General features: G+C 37.0%; 1 protein-coding gene across 2 annotated transcripts in view; it reads left to right on the top strand.

Moving 5' to 3' along the window:
• Positions 1-23,820, top strand: part of pik3cb (phosphatidylinositol-4,5-bisphosphate 3-kinase, catalytic subunit beta) — a 67,223-nt gene that overhangs the window by 38,120 nt on the left and 5,283 nt on the right. The window contains exons 5-23 of one of the 2 annotated variants that reach the window (XM_051863953.1): positions 2,327-2,547; positions 2,641-2,823; positions 4,082-4,249; positions 6,808-6,894; positions 7,636-7,884; positions 8,129-8,225; positions 9,967-10,097; positions 11,407-11,457; positions 11,659-11,847; positions 11,933-12,054; positions 12,141-12,284; positions 12,397-12,496; positions 16,118-16,302; positions 16,694-16,803; positions 16,887-16,965; positions 19,701-19,868; positions 21,686-21,809; positions 22,063-22,208; positions 22,340-22,472. In XM_051863953.1, coding sequence (XP_051719913.1) covers positions 2,327-2,547; positions 2,641-2,823; positions 4,082-4,249; positions 6,808-6,894; positions 7,636-7,884; positions 8,129-8,225; positions 9,967-10,097; positions 11,407-11,457; positions 11,659-11,847; positions 11,933-12,054; positions 12,141-12,284; positions 12,397-12,496; positions 16,118-16,302; positions 16,694-16,803; positions 16,887-16,965; positions 19,701-19,868; positions 21,686-21,809; positions 22,063-22,208; positions 22,340-22,472 — 2,687 coding nt within the window. Of the gene's footprint in view, positions 1-2,326; positions 2,548-2,640; positions 2,824-4,081; positions 4,250-6,804; positions 6,895-7,635; positions 7,885-8,128; positions 8,226-9,966; positions 10,098-11,406; positions 11,458-11,658; positions 11,848-11,932; positions 12,055-12,140; positions 12,285-12,396; positions 12,497-16,117; positions 16,303-16,693; positions 16,804-16,886; positions 16,966-19,700; positions 19,869-21,685; positions 21,810-22,062; positions 22,209-22,339; positions 22,473-23,820 lie in introns of both variants that reach the window. The other variant, XM_051863950.1, reaches the window with a different exon arrangement.

Here is a 23,820-nt window from a genome sequence, read left to right on the forward strand (position 1 = left end):
TAGCGAGTGGCCATTGATACTGTTTCCTATGCCAGTGGTTCTCAAACTTTTTAGAGTGGAGTACCCCCTGAAGCAATTAACATCTTTCTGCGTACCCCCTCTCTTCCACTTGGACTGCAGTCGCACCTTTTCCATTAAGGGACAATAGTTGCCCCCTTAAATTGATTTTCCAGTGTATTTTTTTACCTTTATAAGTACCTTTTTAAAATAAATAATGTTTTAAATAAAGAAGGTTCAATAGAGAAATATGCAATGATGGTAAAAACAAAGTGATACTTTTAAATATTAAACTAAAACCATGAGTAGGTGGCGGTAAGTCACTGTCTTAGTGAGTGAGTCATTGAGTCATTTATTCATTCATTCAGTAACGAAGTAAGTAGCTGCATTTATGAATGGATCATTGAATCATTTATTCTTACAATTCGCTCAGAGCCGCAGATTCATTCACGAAACACCACTGCGTGTTGCAGTTCTTCTGTGGCTTTCATTGGAACTATTATTTCATTGCAAAATTGAGCCACAACACTGACAATTGAGCCACAACGCTGACAATACTCCATTTAAAAATGTTTATCACTTAATATTACCTTTTTTTTTGTTGAACTGTTATATAAAATCAATGTCACATTTGCAATCGTGTGGATATTTGGGGAAAAAATTGCATTTTTGCACGTATAATTTATTATCAACATTAAAAACAAGAGCTCACAGAGTTTTTGTATCGAAGAGAGTTTGGGTCTTATATCGATCTCTATGCACAGCCTGTGTTTATAGGCTATTTGTTTTAAGTGCTAAATCCCCACTTTTACAAAGGTACATTGTCGAGAATGGCAATAATGTAGTGCGATTTGCTAAGACAGCATCTGCACGCAACACATTTGCATGCTGCTTATATGGATGCAGTCAGTTTTGACCGCAAAAGATTGGATGCCATGTATTTATGAAATTTTGCCTCTTAGAAATACGTGCTCGGGTTTAATGTACTTTTATTGTGAGGTAGAATTAAATGAATGGCAAAACTCAGCATTTTGTTTGCGTACCCCCTCGTGTCACCTCACGTACCCTGAGGGGTACGTGTACCCCGGTTTGAGAACCACTGTCCTATGCAATGAAGTTAGCCAATCATAACAGTGGCTGTTTACTGACAAGCCTTAAAGGAGACGCCCCTTAAAAATGGATTGTTTCAGACAGAGAGTCAGAATGAGGGTTGAAAATAGTTTTTCTGCATTTATATTTGTTTTTGTTTTTTTGTGACAAAACTGCAAAACTTTATTAAGATTATAAGTGAATTTTAAGGAACATATTAAAATAATAAAAACAATCCATGTCATGAGCCCTTTAATTTTGTGATCTTTGGCACACTCTTTTGTCTGTTCTTTGGCACACACTTTTGGTGCCAGTAATTGTGCTTGAGACTCAGCAAAGACAGATATGAGAGTGATGCTGATTGTCTGTTTATATGTATGCAAGTATTAATCATCATAAGACTATGATGAGATGTCAGGCACTAAACTTCCCTTGCTCATTCACTGGCTCTGAAACATACACACACATGCAATATGGGTAGTATCTCTTAGTGGAGAGGATCAAATGAATTTTTAATGCTCTTTAAATGTCATCATGTGTGTTATCAGGAAGCCATTTGAAACCTTTCCCTCAGAGCTCTGTCTCACAGCAAAACACACTGATGTCATTCAGCAGAAACAGACACTCATTGAAGGAATAGTTCAGTTAAAAATGAAAATCATTTTCTCATCTTTAAATTTGCAGATCTTAATATTTTTATTTTTTCAGTGAAACATAAAAGGAGAAATCTTGATCCTGAAAGATGAAATCTTGTTTTTTCAATGGAATTACATACAGTGTTCTATATTGCAAGCCTGTTTTAATTCAGTAGTTCACTAGTTTATGTGAGGAACAAACAGAAATTTAAGTGGCCTTATTTTCTGCTTGTTCCACACACAAACCTGGCCAGTGCATAGCTTCACAACTCACAGACTTTAATACAGTGCACATTTCTCTTAACTATTTCTTTGTCTTATCACACACTGTTTTTACTCTTTTATAAAACTTAAAAAAGACTTGATTTTGGACCAGTGTTAAAGTGTGTTGGGGAAGCAAGCATGATTTTGAAGCAGAAATTCACAGCATCATATATGCATAGGTGTTAAAACAACATTTTATCTGTGACAGAGTGGTTCACACTCAGCTGAGTTCACATGATTTTAATTCAGATTCTGTGTTATTCATTGCATCCATGTCTGTCGTGGATGTTGTCGATATTGTGAGAGTGTAAAGTCACTGAACATTATGCCACATGGCACAGGTCTTCACGAGTTGGACGCCCTGCAAGACCAGGAAGTGAAGGACTTTCGTTCCAAAATGAAGCGAATCAGCGAAGAGAAAATGCACCAAATGCAGATGATGTCGTGGGGGGAGTGGCTTCGGAGCTGTTACTCACCTCAGCTGGAGACAGGGTTATTGGAGAATTTGTTTGAAAAGCATGAGGGCGTCATCAAAATTACCATGCACTACGACCAGTCACAGGTGTGTGTAGTGATTTTAGTGTATGGTATTTTGCGTAATTCTACATTAAATGAATTATCAGACTTATCCTCGTATTTCTATCTTTCTTTGTAGGACACAGCTAGCCTGAAAGTGTCATTGCATTGTACAGTATCTGAACTAATGGACCAGGCTCTAAAGAAATGGCAGACCACTCATGGCCCAGAGGAAGATATTGGTGCCCGTAGCGATTATGTGCTGCGTGTCAGCAGCAAACTTGAGTTCCTCTTTGAAGATCACCCTCTTAATCAGTACAAAGTAAGATACAATGGCAGAAATGGCTTTGAAAGGTCAAACTGCATTTTCCAATGTACATTGTTGTTGATATGGCAAAGTATATTTTGTTTAAAGTCAGAAAGCATGATGTTTATGACACCCCCACCCCCACACACACACACACACACACACTGGTTTGACCTACATTAAGGACCAAATTATATTGTGGTGTGTATTCAGGTTTTAGGTCACGCCCCCTATATTATGAGGACGTGCCGATGTCCTCATAACTCAAATCGCTAAATAAACTAAACAATTAAAAAATGTAAAAATGTTTTCTGTGAGGGTTATGTTTAGGTTTAACACGTGTTTGACTCACTGTTCTATATAAATGACATTTAGTGGTTTGACCTCGTAATTTTTAATCAAAACGCTGGTAACATGCCTTAAAATGAATGGGGCCAATAGTCCTAGTGACAAGTGTGCTATGCTCCAAGTCTTCTGGAACTGTAAATAAAAAGAATTACATAATTTGCTAATCACTGAACATCTTGTAACTAAAATATTTGTGTGAACTGTATTACTTTACATAAAGTGGAGCTGGAACATTGGAAGTGAGCACACCGAAGATTACAAGTAATGATTGTTATTAAAATATTTCTTGGGTTCTTGGATTGGGTTCTCCATTTGGACCTGAATTATTTGATCTGTTCTTTGATTGATTTGTGCATTTGTGCTCACATTTAAAATTCAACATGCATCAAATTACCACCGTGAGCTTCAGTGTTGTTCATTGGCATTTTTACTATGCAAAAACTTCCTGAGAATGAGATATACAGTAACGCCCCAGTTGTTTTTCCAAAAAACAATGAAAAGAATTCCGCTTAGTGAAGTGTGTCTAACTGGTAGGTCATGTTCAGACATCAAACAAAAGAGTGTGTGCTTTACTTTAAATTTTGTGTACATAATAGTTCACTTCCATCATGAGCATAAAACCAGTCAGGTGAGTGATCAGTGACAGCAGTCCATTAAAGACACATGTTTGGATCATAAGTGCCGTGTTGTTCCAGGAAATGCATAAAAACTCAAGCCATGCAGACACACAAACACACACTCAGTTGCTCACACAGTTATCAGAAATCACTTTACAACCAAAATTACAAAAAAGAAGCTGTATTATTTTGGGTAGTATCATGGTATTCTTTGAGGTACTTGGTGCCATTTGTAGGGACAGAAGTATGATCAATATTTTCTGTATGAAAACACTAATATAAATGTTTGTTTGTTTGTGTGTATGTAGTACATTAGGGCTTGTTTGTTGGCAAATGAGAACCCTCATCTGACAATGGTTCACTGTAGCGTTGTGAAGGCCATGTTTGAGAAGGAAATCAGCACCATTGGATCAGTGCTTGCGCGGAAGACTTCGAACCCTCCTCTACCACTGCCCCCGAAGAAGAGACAGCCAACGGTAAGGACTTGTCTGTGTCTTTCATTTCAGCTAATCAAAGGTTGTCTTAGTTTTGCGCCTTTAGCAGCACCAAAACAGCCCTGCAAAAATAATGATTTTTTGGAAACGGGTTTCCCAAACACTCCTATCACATCTCCACCTCGCATCTCGTCTGCCATTGCCAGTCCCACCCAAAATGTGCACCTTTGGTTGAGGCAGTTGACAAGTTGTACTGCTTAAACAAACAGAGCATTGTTTTGAAATCGCCGTAGGGTCACAGTGTTTATACTCTTCGGTAAATCTAACTGAATGAGATGCTTGTGGTGCTTTTTGCACATTAAACTGGAATAAGAGAAAGTAGAGGCAATTAGCTGAATAATTGGAATGCATTTATCACAGCAGGCGTTGTATAAATGCATGTGCATACACACACAAGTGCAAGACAGTAGGAAACATGCTACTTGGTGAAACTTGGTGTTTTTCGTTTTCTCTTGTTGTGCAGGTTGCTTACAGTCTTGTGATAAATGTTTATTTGGCTGGTATGTTTTAGCTGATGTTTGCTGCTGTCTGGATGAGTAGTGTTTGTGTATGTATGCGTGTCTGACAGATATATCATGTAAATTGTAATCATGTAGTGTCCAGTGCACAGTACAGTTTTTCTTCACACATGGTTTTGGGCCAGTGAGTTTCAAAAATGTGTTCCAGGAAGTGAGTCAGGCATGTGTGTGTTAGCACTGATCATGTGAGTTATTTTGCAGATGTCAGATTGCTGACCATGTCAAAACTGCTGGTGTTAAACCAAACCCCTAAAGGGAATGTATATGTGCTTTTGTGTGAGTGTGTATGTGTGTTTGTCTATGAGGTCACAGTGTCAAAGGTATAGTAATTTGGGTCCCACTTTATATTAAGTCTTTAACTGCTATGTAGTGTTGTAGTCAAGACCAGCTAAACTGAGACCAGGTCAAGATCAAGTCCAGTGTGTGTTGAGACCAAGACAAGAACGAGACCAAATTCAGGGCAAAACGGAGTCGAGACCAGACTAACACATTTACTGCCTGAGAAATGTCTTATATATTTAATTAATAAATACATTTTAAGACACTGTAGGGCTGTTACCAATCAAATGAAATCACTAACAGCAAAATTCATCTTTGCACTGCAGAGGTGGCAAAAGAGTTGAATCTAAATTAGTACAATTACAACTGCATAAATAATGTTGAGATTAATGTTTTAAAAATACAATTTTGAATATAGGAATATGATAGAAAATTAAAATGATTATTTTAAATGTGAAAATAAAACCGCCTGTAGGTGGCTGCAGATCATTTAATGAATGAGTCACAGAATCATTTATTCAACCAATTCGTTCAAAGCAGCTGATTCATTCAGTAATGAAATACCGCTGTGTGTGTTGCTCAGAAACGCACAACAGCAGTATTTGTTTAGAGTTATTTTTGATGCCAAAATAACCTTGTTCAAAATTGTCTAAAATCTAAGTCACTTAAAATTTAACTTCTTGTTTATTTAACGTGTATATAAAATCAATATCACGTTTGCAGTCATGCTCATATTCATGAAAACAGCTCTCTTACTCTTGTGATATTGCTTAATTAGATAAATCATATGTTATAATATAAAGAACAAGATCTTGTACAAGTAGCTACTTTTTTGCAGTCTTGAATTTTTTGGGCATTTGTATTCATTTTGGTGATATTTTGACACAGTTCCCTGTTCATTTCTGACCCGGCTCAACAATAACAAAAGGAATCAAATTACAAACAAGTTATTGATTGCATTTGAGTTTTACATCAAGTCACGGTAATGATGTTAACAAATAAATCAGACAATGCACTGGCAATTTACCGATATCCCTGGAGTTGTGGTCTTGACCGGTCTTGAAATGAAATAAAATCCTGAGTCCTCTTTGTCTGAAACTAGACCGAGATCTTCAAAAAATGGTCTCAAGACGGGACTCAAGTACTACAACACTACTAATATGTACTAACGTTTAAATTACCTTACTTTTAAATTCCCTTACGCTTAAACCCCCCTTAAACCTGCACATACCACCAAACCTGTCCCTTACCCTACTACTATCCCGCATCAGTAGCAGCAATTGTGTTATGCAACACAACATGTATTAACAACATTGCAATACAAAAAAATCTCATACAGTAGAATACATACATTGTACCTAACAAGAACCATATGCAAAGAAATGGTGCTCAAATGAACTTTTAAAAGATGACTTAATGAATCGTTTTAGAGGATGTCATGTTCATACAAGTGTCCCAGTAGAGAAACCACATATATAATTCATCACATTAACTGTAGGTATGTTCCACTGGCGTTTGACAACCAAAACATGTCCGGCATTTTCTACATTTTGATGTTAAAATCTAATTAAGACATGTAAAATGTTTTGCTTAAACTCACATTTAAAGTTAATGCCACTTGGTTTCATATTTTGTTACCTAATACACTTAAAATACAGTATGTATATGTAACCATAATTTCATAATTTATTTATTTTTATAATTTACTTACATTCTCCTTTTATCTTTCTCTCTCCTCAGCAGTTACATACGTGTGTTTGGAAGGTTCATTCTTTGTTCAAAATTAACCTTGTGAAAGGTAACAAGGTGAACGCTGACGATGCTGCTAAGGTAAACATTGTCAATACCTCTGAATTCAGAATTATCTCACTAACACTAACCTTTATCTGCCTCCTGGTGGCCCAGAATCAGTATTACATTAAAATGAGAACGTTTATTTAAAGGTGCAGTGTGTCTTTGTTCCATTCCAAAGTAATGACAATTTCCAAACATACAAAAGCAGACCTTTAGGGACAGTAAGTGTGAAAGTTCTAGCATGCAACCTTTTACCTCAATCAGTAACGCATCCAGATGTCAGCAAGAAAAGTAGTCCCACCTCTAAACTTACAAATATTAATAAATATACAAATAGCCAAAAACACACATTGTTTTACTGAAGAATTCATGTAAGTGTTTTAACAAAAATCAAACTTATAATTACTGACTTTTAAACCCTCCTGCAAGATTGGCTGCTAGGCATTCCATTGTAATTAAGTTGGATACCTGGAATATTTAAGCTCATCTTTACTTCACATGTTGATCTAAAACTACCCTTTACTTTTTTGACAAACTTTTATATCAATGCTAAATGCATTTTCAGTCAGACAAAGCAAATTAAACACTAACAATAATGTCCGTCAAGTCAGGTCACCTCTATTAATATAGCGCTTTATACAATACAGAATGTTTCAAAGCAGCTTTACAGTGATTAACAGGAAAGCAATGATAGCATTTGAACATGCATTTGATTAATCAAATCCAAGAACAGTTATATGTCATGATGATTTATTTGTGTAACTTGTGTACGTGTAGATCCAGGTTCGAGCAGGGCTGTTTCACGGTACAGAGCTGTTGTGCAAGACAGCGGTCAGCAGTGAGAGCAGCAGTCGATCTGAACATGTGTGGAACAAAACACTGGAGTTTGACATTGCTGTTTGTGACTTGCCGCGGATGGCCCGCCTCTGTTTCGCCATTTACGCCGTCATGGACAAAGTGAAGAAACAGAGATCCACCAAGAACCCCCAGAGCAAATACCAGACTATCCGCAAGGCAGGGAAAGTGGTGAGGTCACCACGCACACACATTATTCATAGCACACATTCTTAAGCAATCACATACCAGTCCTCGAATTTACTTTCCTCTGGGTTATGGGTGGTTGCCAAAACAATCATTGAGGATCCTACACCACCCCCTCACCCCCGATTCTATTTTTTTTTTTTTTTTTTTTTTATCCCACACCCCTCAATTAGAGCACACATACAGACAAAACTAATCATCTGTTTTGTTTGTTATATTTTCTATCTAGCACTACCCAATAGCATGGGTGAACACGATGGTGTTTGACTACAGAGGGCAGCTGAAAACTGGTGACATTATCCTTCACTGCTGGTCCTCTTTCCCTGGTGAGAAAACACACACACACAGACACACATATTCATAGGCACCAAAAATGGCCGAGCACACAAGGAAAACCAATAACCAATCAAAAAATCGATTGAAATTCGGGAACCATTCTTGTTGTTGGATCTTACATTGGGTCCTGACGGGACGTAATACTCACAGTTCTACTGTTATATTTAGTGTTACAACATAACAACCTGACACAAAAGCTTGTGCTTTGTGTTTTTCGCACAATGATAAAAAGGGGTCATGACCTGTATTGTTTTATTGTTTTATAATATTTCCTGGGGTGCACTTATAATGTTAGTATGATTTTTACATCAAAAATGGTCATAATTTAGAAATAAAAGGCATTTTTCCTACCCTGAATTTAGCCCTCTGATTTGAACGTTCTGTTTTAAGGGGCGTGTCTGCTGTGAGACTTCAGTGTAAACGCCCACTGCTGTGATTGGCTAACATCTTTGTATAATATGAAATAGATAAGTATTACATGTGGAAGTCTCTCTCAAACTTTTAGCACGTTTTTACTATTAGAGCTCTCAAGACTAACTAATTGGGAAAAGTGTTGATTATAGCATTACATGTAGATCTGTGGCATTATATTTAGATCGTGACATGAAAGGTTGCAGTGATGAACCGATTACAGACATGTTGTTGAGCTCATGAATGCAGCAACCTCATCATTGCAACTCGATTTCTGCACACTAACGAATGCTTTAATCATAACTAACAATGCAAGCACACTCTAAATAAGAGATTAATTGGTTATTAAAGGAGTTTTGGCATAGGTCCAGAACTCAGTTGCTAATAAACCCTCGCTGTTTGATTGACAGCTGCAGCAATTGTAAAGGGAACATTCTTTGATTGCTTTCTATATATAATTTAATCACAGTTTAAATAACAGATTGTTTTCATCCTACTAAGAGAAACAACTTGAAGTTGACCGTTTAGTCACTGGTTTGATTTACTGGCACATAGACAAAGAACATCTGTCTGTACATGAATCATCACGTATCAGAAATCACTGTCGTCGCATTACTGTCGAGTCCATATTGTAAAAGTCTGTTTGCAAAGCCTGTGCCCAAATTGCGACTGATTTACCAAAGAGTCCACAGTAAAATGTACCGATTACAAATAAATAATGCTCAACTGAGACATTCACATTGTTGAAAATAAATAACCATATTCCTATCCTTTGAAAGGTAATGTTATTTTTAGTCCTGTATCCTGATCCTCTTCTCTCCTAGTCATCTCACTAACACGCCAGTGGGCGGAACTAACGTTGCAATGATGAAGTGGGCCATGGTTTTCAGGTTTGCAGAGGTGGTCTGTCATAGATAGTCACTTTCCACAAGTCATTATCTGGGCTTGGTGACAATAAAAGCTGTTTTTGGACTAACGAGGAAGTTTTCAGTTTTCAGTTACAGGATATTTTTATAGTATTATGATCTCTTATTATTCGCAGTTTGTGTGTTTCTCTTCGCAAATAACTTTTGTGTAATGAATTCATCAAGCCGCACCATCGTACGGAGAAAACTGGGGTGTGATTGTGACTATGTGGTTGTGTAAACTGCTATGTAGATGTGTCATAGGGTGTGTGTGTCTCTAGAGTTAGAAAAACTCTGTGCTAGTTATCAATTCATCTGTGAGTAGTACTTCATTTTGTGTAAGGTTGTGCACTGATGTCTTGTAAAGGAAGGAAATGTGTTCAGGAAATGCCTTTTTTTTTTCTGTTTGTTGCAGATGAGCTGGAAGAGATGTTGAATCCTATTGGGACGATTCAGACCAATCCATACACAGAGAATGCCACAGAACTACATATAAGCTTTCCAGAATACTCAACACAACCAGTTGTATTTCCCGCTTTTGACAAGGTATCCATATCTCCCATATCACACTCACATGTGAGCATGACTAATTACACACATACTGTTTACCCACACATGTGCACATGACTGGTTGCACACATTATTCTTATGTACTTATTATTTTATAGACAGAACTTTGAAAACCCAATATACTGTTTTAGCGTGTATATCTAGTAACTAGTTTACTAGATATTACTAGTTTATAGCCCCATTTACATTATATTTACTGAATAAAATAGCAGAGCTATCAGAAAGATTGGCGTCTACACAGTTTCTGAGACTTAAGATGCACTTAGTCTCTCATAGTCAGGAAAGGACTGACACTTTTGACTTAATGGCTCTAGTCCATAACGCAGCATACTTTTTCATTATTTTTTCCCGCTTAGAAAAAGCTGTCTGAGCATGTATAAACAAAAGTATTTTCACTGGAGTTTTTAATATTGCTTTATAAAACAATATTAAAAACTTCTGTGCATTTTCACTGGCCACAATTTTGACATTGATACCATGGGGAAAAACTGCCATATAGATATTTTTAATATTATCTCATAATTTGGCAGCAGGTATATTAGGCTGTCACTTTAAATTATTAGTTCACCCAAAAATGAAAATTCTGTCATTAATTACTCACCCTCATGTCGTTTTACACCAGTAAGACCTTCATTTATTTTTGGAAATTAAATTTTTTTTTGATGAAATCCAAGAGGTTTCTGTCTCGTCCATAGACAGCAATATATATAATCACCACTTTCAAGGTCCAGAAAGGTACAAGTGCGCATAAAAAGCATTCTCATCGCTTCATAAAATTAAGGTTGAACAACTGTAATCACATGGCCTATTTTAACAATGTCTTTAGTACCTTTCTGGACCTTGAAAAAATGGGGGTTAAATTGCTGTCTATGGATGAGTCGGATACCTCTCGGATTACATCAAAAATATCTTAATTTGTGTTCCGAAGATGAACAAAGGTCTTACGGGTGTGGAACAACACGAGGGTGAGTAATTAATGACAGAGTTTTCATTTTTGTTTGAACTAACCCTTTAAGACCACACACACGGATCCTGTTACTTTTTATTTTTTGGCTGAAAACTGAAAAGCCATTTTATAAGTTGCCAAAATGTTGCCAAAAAGTTACCAGATGTTACCAAATGTTTCAAACAAAAAAATATTGCGCACTCACACCCAAAAAAGCAAGTGTTTACCATTTTTGTGTGTAACATGCATTAGTCAGATAATGGTCCGTGGATGTACACACATACATAATCAAACATGAGGCAACACTTGTCATGTTCTGATATTTTTTTTTCCCCATAGATCCTGGAAAAAGCTGCAGAAATAGCAGGATCCAGTGATTCAATGACAATGGTAAAATGGTGTCATCCATAAACATTCAACATCCAAGGTTATATAAAGTTTAAATAATGCCCCAGCTTCTTGTTTTAATGTAGCCTAATTTTGGATTCTAGTTTTATCAAATCCATTGATGCATTAATGTCATAACCTCCACATAAATACTGTTGTTTCTATGAGATAATCTTACTAATGAATTGAAATCAATGTCTGTAGGGTCGTGGGGGTAAGAAGTTTTACATAGAGCTGAAGGAGATCATGGAAAGGGATCCTCTCTCTCAGCTGTGTGAGAATGAGAAAGATCTGATCTGGACGCTTCGCTACGACTGCAGAGAAAACTTTCCTCAGTCTCTCCCCAAACTGCTGCTGTCTGTCAAATGGAGCAAACATGAAGACATGGCTCAGGTATACGCACAAACATACACAGGCTTATAGGCCCTGTAGATGTGTTCAAACAGTGTTTTTCAAAATTCTCTCTCTTGTACTGCAGCTACAGGCTTTGCTGCAGATTTGGCCCAAGCTAAGCCCTCGAGATGCTTTAGAACTCCTGGACTTCAACTACCCCGACCAGTATGTCAGGGAATTTGCGGTCAACTGCCTTAGAGATATGAGGTGAGGAGTTCAGAGCACCCTGCCATGTCAAAGAAACCTCATGAGAAATGCTGAAATCCTGAATGTTTGTTTTTTGTGTGTGTTAGTGATGATGAGCTGTTGCAGTATTTGCTGCAGCTTGTGCAGGTGTTGCGCTATGAGCCTTACTACGACTGCGCCCTCAGCCGTTTCCTCCTGGAGCGCGCTCAGACCAGCCGCAAAATCGGGCATTTCCTATTCTGGCATCTCAGGCAAGTGTGTGCATGTGAAGAAACCTGAATATGTAAATACTTCAGTTCACCTGGTATTTCAGTATGCTTATGCAGAACTAAAGTTTATGATTGTGTGTGTTGGACGTTACAGGTCTGAAATGTACATGCCAGCGGTATCGGTTCATTTTGCTCTGATTTTGGAAGCATACTGCCGAGGCTGCATCCCACACATAGAAGTTCTCAAAAAACAGGTCCTGTTTTTTCAAGTATTATCTGTTTCAGTCAGAGATAGCATTTGTTCTGTTTAATATAAAATCAGATTGCAAAAATTTAAGAAAAAAAATACAATTGTTGTTTTGCACTGGAGAATCTCTGCTTCATTGATCAAAACTTTGCAGTTCTGATTTCTTTCCTTAATTATAGATTTTCTTAGTTATTATCGCCCCTACGAGTGGAATTTGATTAATTGAGATTGAGATTTTTTAGGTGTTCAAGTGTACCAGTTTTTGTTTGAACATTGTGTCTATAAGATATACAGTGCTGTGAAAAAGTTGTAGTGACGGCTACTGTACAAAGTTTTAAGTCATATTAAAGTTGATTACAAATGAGCGGTTATATAGGACATTTAAAGTGCCCCTATTATGCTTTTTCATATTACCGTTCATGCAGTGTGTAATATAGCTGTTTGTGAGGGTAAAAGGTCTGCAAAGTTTCAAAGATCATAGTGCACGACAAATAAATGTATTGTCTCCTACAAGGAGGAATCGATTCTGAACTGCCAAAAACGAGTTGCCAGTAATTTCAGTCTTACTTCCTGTTACATACTTGCGTAACAATTTAACAAATTTGTATAATGCTTGGCTGCCTGAGAACAACATCTACTTTGACCCTCAAACACTGTAACTGTAGCTGAGACTGGAAGAGTTTGGTTTGTGTTGTTGACATGTGGAGAAGACTCTGCTTTATGCACTGCACTTTATAAGGATCACACTGTAATTGATAAGGAAACAATGACACCATTGTTCATATCCCTGTGCATCAAGCACCAGGGAAAATCCAGAGCTGAGATTCCTGACATGGTAATAGGCATTTGGCTTCCGACACATGCTGTAAGTTGTTGACCAATCACAACAGACTGGGCCATCTGACCAATCAGAGCAAAGCAGCGGCTTAAAAGGCTGAATATTTGAACTAACCTTTTTCAGACTCTTTGAGGTGATATACAATGTATATTATGAGAAAATTTAAAGTGTTTTTGACCTTGAATGCATGAAAACCTATTGTAGGAGACTTCCGAAACAAAATTAGGAACCTTTAAAATAACATAATAGAGGCACTTTAATAATTAGCATTATGAGGAGTGAGTTAAAGCAACATGAGTAACAAGTGGTCAGCTATTGGTCACAATTTTTTTTTAAATGTGTTAAAGGAAACAGTGTCAAAAATAACAAGTGCAAATGCCAGACATGGACAAACTGTATCAGTGAAGAGGAACAGTACTTAACCATCAAGGCTTGCCAGAAATGACAGCTGGACATTTCAAAATTAAATCAAAAGTCACCTCTTCTGTGACGCACTGTCAATAAATGCTGCTACAAAATATTTGATGTTTAATGTGCAGTTAAATCAATGAGATTTCCACCTTCCTGCAGAGTTTGGCCCCAACCTGCTCAAACCTGTCTGGAAGCTTCTAGTAATCTTGCAGAGTTGTGTACTGTCAGAGTATGTGTTACATTTGATGAAGAACTTTGTTAAAAATATATATTCTGTATAGTATGGATGTATTTAATAGTATGGATGCAATCCAGACGTACCTCATCCGTGATGTTGTCGTTGTCATGTGCAGTGTTCACACATTAAAGGTAACGCGAGTTACGTAATCAAATTACTTTAAGTAACTAGTAAAGTAATGCATTACTTTTAAATTTACAACAAAATATCTGAGTTAAATAAGTAACTCAAGTTACTTTGTTTTCCCATTTATTGACTGACAGCTATCCTGTCTCCATGTTGAGAGAAATCATAAGTGCAGAGGTCTTGTGTGCACTGTGTGAACATGATGGTTATTGTAGTTCTAGACTAAATGTGAGTATTTACTCATCTCACTTGCACAAAAACAGATTCAGTATTCCACAAAATAAATGAAAACAGTGAAGTGCAAACTCAGAATATTACTCAAACCTGCAATAATTAAATGTGGTAAGTAATACAAATATACTTTATGTATTTAATCTCACTTTATTAACCAATGTCTTTGCTGCTGACCTTTGATGATCCATTAGAGAATCTCACCGGAAGTAGAAGGTCATCCGGGTACTTTTCACCTACTGTTTTATGAATACTGTAAATTTGAACAAACTGCTCATTTCACGTACTGCTTTTCACCCTGAATAGTAGGCATATTCAGACACAAGACCTGATAAGGTTGTTTTGTTACGTTCGATTAAGGTTGGATCTAAACTCTGCAAGGTGGCCGTTACCAATTGGACGCTCCTGATTTTACATGGAAGATATTAACTTTTTTTAAGCACTTGTTACTTTATGAGACTTTGTTGGATGAATCACTTTTGTTATTGTATTTTTCATTTGTAATTCGCTTTGGATAAAAGCATCTCTTGAGCGATTAAATGTAAATGCGTTAAAAAAAATTCAAGTCAGCAGCCTCTTAACTTTTACATCTAAATATCATTAAACATTTATGGAATTAAGTTCTAGAGTGCGAAGTGTGCGGATGTGCCCAAGAGCAACCAAATGACCAAAGTAACATTTAAGAAGCCATGCAAAGATATTGCTATGCTGCTGACATATTCTCTGTTTAGCGCATTATTCAGTCACATGACTTGTTTAGGCATCAAAACATGATATTGTTTTGATGTGAATCAAGGAATTTTTTCATTCAGGTCAAGTCACCTTTGTTTATATTGCGCTTTATACAATACAGGTTATTTTAAAGCAGCTTTACATTGATAAACAGGAAAATAATGATTAAATGATGCAAACAGAGTTCAATACTGCTGTAAAGCAGATCTGAAAAGACAATAGTGTCGTTGATCAGCTGAGGTCAGTTTAGTGTTGATTCAGTTCAGTTCAATAACTGTGTAAAGTTCATCAATTATAAGATGAGTTTAATTCATCTATAAAGCAGCTCTGGAGAAAACGTCATCATCCAGTTCAGTTCAGTTCTCATCCAATAGTGTCAGTGCAGTCAAGTCAATAATATTTCTGAATATTAAATGTCCCAAACTAAGCAAACCAGAGTCAACAGTGGCAAGGAACCCAAACTTCAAAGTGGCAGAATAGAGAAAAATTCATTAAATGCATTTGCATCATTGTTTTTTGTGCATTTACTTCCTATTTCTGAATAAAATGATCCGTTCTACATGAGTGTATAAGTTTTTATGCACATTAGATTTTACTTGCATCTTGTTGTTTCCATTGCATTTTGTGTGCGTGTGTGTGTGTGTGTGTGTGTGTGCGTGCGTGCGCGTGTGCACGTGTGTGTGTGTGCGCCCGTGTTTTTGTGACACAAGGACACAAATTTGTATAATGACATGGGTATGACATAGGTATTACAAGGAGAAGGTGACTTATGAGGACATTACCCCATGTCCCCATTTTTCAAAAGGCTTATAAATCATACAGAAGTGAGTGTTTCTGAGAAAGTAAAAATGTGCACAGTTTTCTGTGATGGGTAGGTTTAGATGTAGGGTTGGTGTGGGGCGACAGAAAATACGGTTTGTCCCTACTGTCCCTCTTCACACAGTTCAGGATGTTTTAAAGCAGTCTGTTGGACTGAAGCAGTTTTGAAGGCGGGATTGTATGGCCATACAATCTGGAGCTTAACATTATTATGTGTTGTAATTATTTTGTAGGTTGAAGCTCTCAGTAAGCTGAAAGCTGTAAATGAGCTGATTAAATTGGCCACCATAAAAACGAAGGCAAAACAAGCTCATCTTAAAGAAGCCATGATGACATGCCTTCGACAGACGGGATTCATCGAAACTCTTTCCGACCTGCATTCACCTCTCAACCCCAACTTATTGCTCGCTGGAGTCAAGTAAGATTTGTGTGTTTCGTTTTATGCAAACAGTGTTTTCAAAGTTCACTGCACATCAGTTGAATTTTATGGGGCTAATGAACTATATTAGTTGGTGAAGGAATTGTTTATTTTCATTATTATTATTAAAGTAAACATGCAAATGACTTTTTACTTCCAAATGATCAGGTTATGATAAGTTGTCTCTGTATGATGGGTGGCTGGGGGAAGGAGTTGAGAAATAAGTAGGGTTGGTGATGTCAGCTGAAAATAAAAGTGGTTTTAATGACTAATTTTGATGGAAGATTATATACAGTAGTCAAACCATTTTGATGTGTTGAGTGTTCAAATTGTCATTGTCATCATTTTAGAAAAATACCGCATACTAAGAATTTTTCTCCTTCTCTGCCAGTGTTGAGAGGTGCAAATACATGGACTCTAAGATGAAACCTCTGTGGATTGTTTACAATAACAAGCTGTTGGGAGGAGACACAGTGGACATAATCTTCAAAAATGGAGATGGTGAGGGACAGATGGCTGGGATGATAGACAAAAGGCTGTCACAGAATGACATTACAATACTTTTAAAAATCTGTCTTTTTCAGACCTGAGGCAGGACATGTTGACTCTACAGATCTTGAGGTTGATGGATCTGCTATGGAAGGAGGCCAACCTGGACCTCAGGTAGATGGGGAGAGAGAGAGAGAGAGAGAGAGAGTGCGTGTGTCTCTAGTGGGGGGGAAAGGTGAGACTGAGGAAAGGGGCCCAGAGCTATGGCAGCCCCATAGCGATTCCCCCCAAGGGCCCCTGCTATTTCTACAGAAGGGCAGTATGAGTGCAGAGTAGAATTTGATTTACATGTGGTTAAAAGGTTGAATGTTACAGAATGTCAGAAGACACACTCATGTTCGGTACTTCCTTTTACACTGAACGCATTGTTTTTTTAGGTGCTTGTAAATGCTTCTGGACACAAGCCAATCAAAATATTATTGAGTCAATCTTTGATATTTGTTTTTTCAATCTTTGAAACTAGATTTTGACAAGAACACTATCACCTAACCTGTCATTGAATTGTTGTACTTAAATGCCTGTCAACATTGGAAACGGCTTCCTCTAGTGTTCAGAGTTATCTTAGGCCATGAACACACAATTTTGGGAATGTTAACTGTAACTGTAACAGTAGCGAATCCCATAAAAATTATTACATGTTTGTAATATTGTAGTTACTCCCTAAACTGCAATGATTGACAATAATAGTAAAGTTTTTAATAGTTTCAGCCATAAACTAGAAACATGAATGTCAAGAGTTTAATCTGTTTGATTGAGCTGTTTTTCAGTATTATTCTTGACCAGAGACATTTCATCATCCAGCCATTATTAGTAATTTGCAGCGGGCAGAGGCTTTATGGGAGGTGTTCATTAAAATCTGTTGGAGTACCTCTATTTTTGAGGACAAACCACAAAAATTACATATTCAAACTCAGTTCCTGAGCCCTTTGAGGAACAGAAATATGTGGTGTCTTTTAAAAGAAGATAGTTGGGACTTCATTAAAAATAAATAAATCCTTTAAATACTTTCTCCTGGCGTGTGCCCGAGCATCAAACTTTTTTAGACATTTTACCTGCGACAGCTGATCATATTTTTATTAAAGGGTTAGTTCACCCAAAAATTAAATTTCTGTCATTAATTATTCACCCTCATGTCGTTCCAAACCCATAAGACCTTCGTTCAACTTCAGAACACAAATTAAGATATTTTTGATGAAATCCAAGAGCTTTCTGAACCACAAATAGGCAGCAACGTCATTGCACATTTCAAGGCCCAGAGAGGTAGTAAAGACATCGTTAAAATAGTCCACGTGACAACAGTGTTTCATCCTTAATGTTATGAAGCGACGTGAATACTTTTTGTGCACAAAAACAAAACAAAAATAACAACTTAATTCAACAATTTTTTCTCTTCTCTGTCAGTCTCCTACACTGTTCACTGTTGTAAACACAGTGCAGCGCTTCCAGGTTCTACATCAGAACACCGGCTCATAATGCGCTGCACTGTGTTTACAGCGTCGTGGAATTGTGAGAAAATCTTGATCTCTATTTTTTTTTTTTTTTTTTTTTTTAAATAGTAATTCTCCCATTTATCCAGAATTGTGCAGCTCTAATACTCAGTAAATTTAAACCCATCGTAAACAGAGATGTCAGGCTTATGCACGGGGGTTAAAGAGATTCAACAGCTGTTTTTAAACAACTGCTCGCTCTGGACTGTTATTTATAGGTTTCCCTGAAAGAGCAGTTCTGGTGAAGAGAGACATTATCAAAATTTGTTAGATGAGTTAAGACTGTTAACACCATTTCAGTTTTTTTCTAGCATCTATAACGACAACAACTGCCAGTGTCCAAAAAAGTGTGATGTTACTGAATTAAAGGGATAGTTCACCCAAAAATGAAAATTTGATGTTTATCTACTTACCCCCAGGGCATCCAAGATGTAGGTGACTTTGTTTCTTCAGTAGAACACAAATGATAATTTTTAACTCCAACCGTTGCGGTCTGTCAGTCGTATAATGCTTGTCAATGGTAACTCCATCTATAAGAGTCAAAAAAACAAGCACAGACAAATCCAAATTAAACCCTGCGGCTTGTGACGACACATTGATGTCCTAAAACACGAAACGATCGGTTTGTGTGAGAAACCGAACAGTATTTATATCATTTTTCACCTCTAAAACACCACTATGTCCAACTCCCTTGCGCATCCGGTTGGTGAGGTCTGAACGCGCTCTGACAATGGAAGTGATGTCTCGCACTCATTGAAGTATAAGCGCGAGACATCACTTCCGTCATCAGAACGCGCGTTCAGACCTCACCAACCGGATGCACAAGGCAGTTGGACATAGTGGTGTTTTAGAGGTGAAAAATGATATAAATACTGTTCGGTTTCTCGCACAAACCGATCGTTTCGTGTCTTAGGACATCAATGTGTCGTCACGAGCCGCAGGGTTTAATTTGGATTTGTCTGTGCTTCTTTTTTTTACTCTTATAGATGGAGTTACCATTGACAAGCATTATACGACTGACAGACTGCAACGGTTGGAGTTAAAAATCTTCATTTGTGTTCTACTGAAGAAACAAAGTCACCTACATCTTGGATGCCCTGGGGGTAAGCAGATAAACATCAAATTTTCATTTTTGGGTGAACTATCCTTTTAAAACTTGTTCAGTTTGGTTCTATACACATTACACACATTTGTATAAATGTGGTTCTCATTACCTGGAGTGCATTCGGTTGGCACTCCCAAAAGTACTGTATGTGTATATATCACGATTAAGCACAAGGAGTGACTGCTGTATTTAGTTGCAGTTAATGGCTTTAGAGATCATTTCAAATTATGTTTTTTGTTTTTGTTTTTGTCTCATAGAATTGTGCCTTATGGCTGCTTGGCGACAGGAGATCACTCTGGTCTGATTGAGGTTGTTTCTTCAGCTGATACCATTGCGAACATCCAAAAAACAAGCAGCAACATGGCCGCTGCTGCCGCTTTCAATAAAGATGCGCTGCTGAACTGGCTTAAAGACAAGAACTCTGGGTGAGTTATACCTGTCTACTACAGTTATACTTCTAATATCTCTTATTAACAGTATTTGATTATTTCAATACATTTGGTTTTCTTGATTCGAAAGCCTTTGGGTATTGAAATTTACATTGTTTAGGGCCCTGTGATTTCTACTAAAATCAAAAAATCCAATCATCCTGAAAACCAGTCAATCATAAAAATGGAATTTACAGTATAGAGCAGATTGTCACAGAATTTGGCAAATATCAGGTGAATGAATCAAAAGTGGGGCTGTATACTTAAACACTTAATCAAATCGTGATGTAGATTAGAGATCTGCACGGGCTTTAAACTGAAGCCTGAACAGTACCCAAGATTGTTTAACCCAACCCGACCGGTACAGTTAAGCTGCCTTTCCACTGCACACGGCAAACAACAGCCAATGGACCAGAAGTCATTTGCTTGCTATGGAGAGTCACACAGGGGCTGCTTGGGGTGCCGATCATCTGTAGATCCAGGATGTTCGGATCCATTTTGAGCTTTGGATGCATTAAAACATTTGAACTTTTGCGACTACACTGTATGTGACACACCGACCAGATGTGATGTATTCCAATCAGAACGGAGAAATATTAGTACTTTTTGTTCAACTTTATCAAAACACTTGATACATTTAAAAACTTTTAAAAATGCATGGTAATAAATAAGTCATTAATTATTAATTTTATATTTATATTTTTTAATGTTGTCTGGCACCGTATTTTCACTCAAATTATTGGCAGTTATTTGTCCTATATGCATAGCTGTTTATTGTTTGCATTCACTTATTCATTCCACAATGGTGAGAGTTTGGAGGATAAAGGTTCTTGCTTTTGCATTCCTTTACTAGAGATGCAAAATGAAACTACCTGGCTCGAGTATTACCATTTAGTGCAAGAGATGCACCTTAACGGGGAAGATTTCCAAGACAGCGACAGTTTACCCATGTTGCCACACATGATCATAATGAAAGTTAATTTTGTCCGCCACTAGGGGACAAATTCTGACAGTCGTGTCCAAATGTTGTGTGTATTGGAAAAACACTTTCATTTTGAGCCCGAACAGCAAATACCTTCTTGCAATATGCTGTATTTTAGGATTGCATGCAACGATCAGATTGCTAACTACCATTTCATAATACATTTGTATTAAATCAAAATTAAAGAAAAATTAAAACCAACTAAAAAAAATAAAACATTTCATAGGGCCCTGTTATTGTATAAAAAAAATAAATAAAAAAAATAAAAATAGGTATTTTGTTATAGCTTCATTATTTTAATTAATTCGACATACTTTTTGATTACTAAAATTTAATTTAAACATTAATATAGAATCCAGAAAAAAATTAAAACATAAAAACGGAATCTGGGTAAAAATTTAAAAAAAATTGGCAAAAAATGAAATGGATTTCATAGGGACCTAATTGTTGTTGTGTTTTTGCTATTATTTGGCATCTTGAGATTATCGATTATTGATAGATTAACAGAAGGGGGTAGCGCCCCCTTCTGTCATTTCCGAAATCTACATGACACAGTTTTTGTCAATGAATAATACACATTTTTTGTTTTAAAATATTTTTGAGTTGAGTAAATGTGTAAAACTCCTTATATTTTACAATTTTGTGTAAGTCTGATTTGCTTTAATTTTTGCACAATACTGACCTCCAAACCTTTTGATTAGCAGCCTACACTTGATTATCATCTCTTATTGTGAATAGTTTTTTTTTTTTTTTTTTTTTTTAATTCTGTCTTTTTTGATGCAATAATGCTGTCTGTGTCAAAACTGACTGGTGATATGATGTGTTGACATAGAGATGCTTTGGACAAAGCCATTGAGGAGTTCACTCTATCGTGTGCTGGTTATTGTGTTGCCACCTACGTCTTGGGCATTGGTGATCGTCATAGCGACAACATCATGGTTCGCAGTACAGGGCAGGTAGGTTGGGAAACCGTTCTACACATGAACCCATGTGAATGTATCATGTTCCCACAGAATGTATGCTCCTTTAAAATACTATTTTATAGTCCGTTCTATTGATTAAAATGGTAATGAAGTTTGGTTGATTTTAGATTGACAGGATATTTACAAACTGTGTGTGTGTGTGTGTGTGTGTGTGTGTGTGTGTGTGTGTGTGTGTGTGTGTGTGCGTGCGCGTGTGTGCGTGCGTGTGTGTGTGTGTGTATTTCAGCTCTTCCACATAGACTTTGGTCATATCCTAGGAAACTTTAAGTCCAAGTTTGGGATCAAGCGTGAGCGTGTTCCTTTCATCCTCACACATGACTTCATCCATGTGATTCAACAGGGAAAAACAGGCAACACTGAGAAATTTGGAAAGTTAGTGACTGACTTCTTTGTCTAATTCGCTTTATCTCCCTCCCTCTTAATGCACAATTCCATTTCTCTTTTTCATCATTTTTAATGATATAGGACACTAATCTAACATAGTGCTTTGTATATATGTGTAGTTTTAGGCAATACTGTGAGGAAGCATATCTGATTCTGAGGAAGAATGGAAATCTGTTCATCACACTCTTTGCTCTGATGCTCACAGCAGGCCTGCCAGAGCTTACGTCTGTCAAAGATATCCAGTATTTAAAGGTAAACAGACACGTACAGCACAGAATTCCCTCCAAGGATCTCCTTCAAGGGAAAGTACATCCAAAAATGAAAATTGTCATTTATTCATTCTCAAACTGCTCAAAACCCATATGAAATGGTAAGCGAATAAAAATGGGGCTGTCAAGCTCCAACAAGACTGACAAGCACCATAAAAATAATCCACATGAAGTCATACTATAGATTTGTTGGAGGAAAAGAAATTTAACAAGTTCACTGAAAATCTTGGCTTCCACCCTAGCATCCTTGTGCATTATTTATATACATAAAGAAGAAACTTCATTGCTTGTTATGCGTATTGTGAATGCGCCAGATTTAAACAAGTAAACTGTATTTGAGAGCTATGGCAAAAAGAAAGATTTTCTGAAAATAATTACGTTGTCAGTTGTTCACACAAAGCTATTGTATAGCCTCAGAAGAATTGGAAGTCTTATATATCTGCTTGTTAAGTCCTGACGTATTGAATACGGTTTCTGGACACCAATAACGATTCAGAAAATACTGTTTGGCCTACTGAGTTTTAGTATGGAGATAAATGTTAGGATTATGATTTTTCGGTAGTACCACAAGCGCACCATGATTGTATATTAGGACCATTTGTTGTTTGCTTTTGGAAACAGTGGTATGAGACTTAAAAAACTGGATTTATATGGCATTTTTAGGGTACTGCTACAGTATATCCTTTATGGACCTGGGAAACCACTGGTATCCTTCCACTTTTTGTATGCAGGGCCAGACTTACCTCATATTGTGATGTAGACAAAAGACATTTTTAATACATTTAGCTGTGTTGCTATGTGTCATCAGTAAGCAACTGATTAGGCTGAACACACTGTCTAGAGCAAACACAAGCATCTTGCTTATAATAAGCATATCCAACGTTTCTGCACCAGCTGACGTCATGTGGCACAACTGTTTAAGGCTGTCTACACTGGACATATCAAAGTAAACTGTTTATAAACTGGTACATTTGTCTTTGAGGGGGTGCATGATGATATATTGAAGCGTCCATTGTAATGTATGTATATGTACACTAGTCAAGTCAAGTCACCTTTATTTATATAGCGCTTTATACAATACAGATTGATTCAAAGCAGCTTTATAGTGATAATTATGCATTTTGGCTGTTGTTCAGCTGAAGTCAGTTCAGTGTTGATTCAGATGTGATTATGATTCAGACTGCATCAAAAGTCCGAATTCAGATCACGATCAGTAGCATTCAGATATTCATCCAGTTCCTTTTGCTTGAAGATCGGATTCATCACGCCTGTATGGAGGCAAAGCTGTCTATAAGGGTCTGTGCGGAGGACCTGTCTGGTTCTTGTGGTCT

This window comes from Ctenopharyngodon idella, chromosome 15 (assembly GCF_019924925.1).
Source record: "Ctenopharyngodon idella isolate HZGC_01 chromosome 15, HZGC01, whole genome shotgun sequence".
In the NCBI taxonomy this organism is placed as follows: domain Eukaryota; kingdom Metazoa; phylum Chordata; class Actinopteri; order Cypriniformes; family Xenocyprididae; genus Ctenopharyngodon; species Ctenopharyngodon idella.